Here is a 3,728-nt window from a genome sequence, read left to right as displayed (position 1 = left end):
GGAGGACACAGGGGGGACACGGGGAGGACACGGGGAGGACAGGAGAACATGTGGAACGTTCTGCTTCATTAGTGTTCAGAGTACATGTTGGGTACGACTGTCAGCTACTACCACACCAAAATCTGTGACTGCCGCGGAGCGTTTTAGGTTTTCTGAGCGTATTCTTATAAATATTCATTAACGGTTATTAATTAGGCTGCAGGAGAAAAGTGTTTTTATAAAGTCCTGTTCCTGAAGCATTGACCAACCCGTGGTCCAGGAGGAGATCTTCATCCAGTCATGTTCTGTCCTCTGGACCAGGAGATATTTTGCTAACAGACATTATGGCGGCGGGTTCTGTGGCTGTAGTCCGGTTCTGAAGCTGCTCTCTGCCTGCAGTCTGCTGAACAACTACATGATGTGGACTCTGGTTCAGAAGAGCGTGGCCACTCTGGATCAGCGCTTCGAGAACGCTCAGGACAAACTGCTGGAGAGTCTCTACGGAACCAAGAAGGTACTCCTGCACAGGTTCTGCTTGTCCTGATGACTCGCTCTCTTCCAGCACCAGGTACGGCTTCTCGCCGAGCCTTCAGCCGCTCTCATGGACCGACCCAAGTTCTTGTGGGTATTGATGGTCCCAACGGGTTTCGGACCTCTTCGGTTTATAGTTCTGCTGGTGTTTATGGGGACACTTGGTTCTGACCTGTTCTTACTGGGTCAGGTACATCGGAAAGAGTTGGTCTACCTGTGGCTGAAACCAGCTGTTTACCTGCTTCTGACGAGTTTTGGACCCTGTGTTACCTGTTAACCCTGTGTTACCTGTTAACCCTGTGTTACCTGTGTTACCTGTTAACCCTGTGTTACCTGTTAACCCTGTGTTACCTGTTAACCCTGTGTTACCTGTGTTACCTGTGTTACCTGTTAACCCTGTGTTACCTGTTAACCCTGTGTTACCTGTGTTACCTGTTAACCCTGTGTTACCTGTTAACCCTGTGTTACCTGTGTTACCTGTGTTACCTGTTAACCCTGTGTTACCTGTGTTACCTGTTAACCCTGTGTTACCTGTGTTATCTGTGTAATCTATCTGTGGGTTAACAGATTCTGTGTAAAAAGTTTAGTTGAGATGATTTTAAAGCTGTAACCAGATCCAACTCGTTCTAACCTGTCAGAACAGGTTGTAAGGATTTTCACTGGGTTAAAGGTGTGTTTAAATGACAGACTACCACTGAGTACAGGTTAACTAACGGAGAAATAACTAATTTTATATAAAAAGAAGCAAGTATAAATACTGGTTGTGTTTTGTTTTTTTAACCGGTTCAGGTTTGTCTCTAACCGGTTCCAGCTGGTTTTAACGGGTTGAGGTTTGTCTCTAACCGGTTCCAGCTGGTTTTAACCGGTTCAGGTTTGTCTCTAACCGGTTCCAGCTGGTTTTAACGGGTTGAGGTTTGTCTCTAACCGGTTCCAGCTGGTTTTAACCAGTTCAGGTTTGTCTCTAACCGGTTCCAGCTGGTTTTAACAGGTTTAGGTTTGTCTCTAACCGGTTCCAGCTGGTTTTAACGGGTTCAGGTTTTTCTCTAACCGGTTCCAGCTGGGTTTAACCGGTTCAGGTTTGTCTCTAACCGGTTCCAGCTGGTTTTAATGGGTTGTTTTTTGCAGTCGTGCACCCCCCGCTGGCAGACCTGTATCGGGAACACTGACGACACTCTGGGCTTTGCTTTGGGGGCGCTCTTCGTCAAGGCAACCTTCGACAAACACAGTAAAGAGATCGTAAGTCTTCTTCTCTACCCGTGAAGTTTTCCACCCAGCTGTCCTGGACCCTGATCTGGTTAACTTTAGCTCAGATGTCTCTTTATGACAGGCAGAGAAAATGATCAATGAGATCCGCTCGGCATTTAAAGAATCTCTGGACCGACTCAGCTGGATGGACGATGAGACGAGACAAGCTGCCAAAGATAAGGTACCTCAGCGAGCAGGCGGTGAACCAGAACTCGACAACCAGGACCATCTGAAGATCTGCAGAAAGGTTCTGATCTGTTCCTGACTCTTCTCTCTACAGGCAGATGCAATCTACGACATGATCGGTTTCCCAGAATTCATCCTGGACCAGAAAGAGCTGGACGATGTTTACGACGGGGTGAGAACAGATGTTTCAGTGAAGCTCTGCTGCCCCCTGCTGGTCAACAGCACCATTACAACATCTCCACTCTGTTTCAGTACGAAGTGTCAGACGACAGCTTCTTCCAGAACATGTTGAACTTCTACAACTTTTCAGCCCGAGTGATGGCCGACCAACTGAGGAAGACTCCCAACAAAGACCAGTAATCCTCTAACACACACTAATATACTGTGTCACACACACATCATCAGGGGTGTGTTAACAAAACTGTCTGAACAAACTGAGTTAGAAATGGTTCCAAACCCAGGAGTTTTACTCACAGATGAAAGGATTCAGAAAGAATATCTTGTGTCCTGAGGAGACATGAGAGGTTTCTGTCATTTAAACCTTATTCAGATGACGTCTGGACACAACAAGTCCCCTCAGTTTAAAACAGACCAGTTTTACCACAAACCATTCTCAGACTTTATAAAACCCCAGTTAGTAAAAGTTAACTGTCAGTGAATCCTCACTTCATCATCACCTCCCATCCTGAGCAGCTGGAGGCAGAAAACTCCAGCAGAACCAGAACCAGAACCAGAACCAGGCTCAGGATGGGCGGCCATCTGCTTCGATTGGCTGGAGTTTGAGGGGACAGGAAGGAGACGCAGACAGACAGGAAGTGGTCCAGGTGCAGTTTCTGCTGGAAGAAAGACATGTTGGTGACAACAATAATTAAATGAGGACATGTGGACAGTTTGTCCTCCAGCAGCAGAACTAAGGGACAGCTCAGGAAACCCAAACCAACCCTAACTATAGGATTTATCAAAAGGGTAAGTTTTAAGCCTGGTCTTAAAGCAGACAGGGTGTCAGCCTCAGAGAGGAGCCTGAGAACTGGAAGCTCCGCCTCCTGTTCTCCTGATAGAACCTCTAGGAACCACAAGGAAACCTGCAGTCTGAGAGCAGAGAGCTCTGTTAGGAAAATATGGACCAATAAGATCTTTAGTAGCTTGTGACAGGAAGCCAAAGGAGAGAAGCTAAAATATTAACTTAAGATTCAGGTCAACTACAGATTACTACAAACAAACTTTGGCAGCGTTGCTCATCATGGAACCAGACTTTCTTGGTACAGAAGAACCGGTCTTCATCCCTGCCTCCAAGAACCCGAAGACGGTCCAGCCGAGGACAGAGTCCTCTGACTGTCCTTGGGTTGGGGTGAAGAAGAAACAAATATAAATGATAAGGTCACTTCTGGTTTTTCCTGTCTGCCGTCATGAAGAAACCACTGATTCACCAACATCCTGAGCGCGGCCATGTTGCTCCTGGAAACATGACTTCCTGTAAACCAGAGTAAAACCTCCAGAGTTGGACAAGATGTATGGATGCTAATCCTGATTATCTGGACATTAACTCCTCTCCTCTCCTCTCCTCTCCTCTCCTCTTCCTCCTCCTCGTCCTCCTCTCCTCCCCTCTCCTCTCCTCTCCTGCAGATGGAGCATGACTCCTCCTACAGTGAATGCCTACTACATGCCTACTAAGAACGGCATTGTCTTCCCCGCTGGGATCCTCCAGGCTCCTTTCTACACCCACGACCACCCAAAGTCTGTTTACCTGTGTGTCCACCTGTGTGTCTGTCCACCTGTGTGTCCACCTG

The 3,728-nt window shown here is 47.3% G+C and overlaps 1 protein-coding gene across 3 annotated transcripts in view; it reads left to right on the top strand.

Annotated features, from left to right (window-relative positions):
- The window catches only part of ece2b (endothelin converting enzyme 2b), a 24,232-nt gene that overhangs the window by 16,638 nt on the left and 3,866 nt on the right, over positions 1–3,728 (top strand). For all 3 annotated transcript variants that reach the window (XM_037975882.1, XM_037975880.1, XM_037975881.1), the window contains 5 exons: positions 1,636–1,746; positions 1,838–1,936; positions 2,036–2,113; positions 2,194–2,297; positions 3,565–3,675. In XM_037975882.1, the coding sequence (XP_037831810.1) occupies positions 1,636–1,746; positions 1,838–1,936; positions 2,036–2,113; positions 2,194–2,297; positions 3,565–3,675 (503 nt within the window). The remainder of the gene's footprint in view (positions 1–1,635; positions 1,747–1,837; positions 1,937–2,035; positions 2,114–2,193; positions 2,298–3,564; positions 3,676–3,728) is intronic.

This window comes from Kryptolebias marmoratus, linkage group LG5 (assembly GCF_001649575.2).
Source record: "Kryptolebias marmoratus isolate JLee-2015 linkage group LG5, ASM164957v2, whole genome shotgun sequence".
Lineage (NCBI taxonomy): Eukaryota > Metazoa > Chordata > Actinopteri > Cyprinodontiformes > Rivulidae > Kryptolebias > Kryptolebias marmoratus.
Note: the sequence above shows the minus strand (reverse complement) of the source record. Positions and strands in the feature narration are given on the sequence as shown.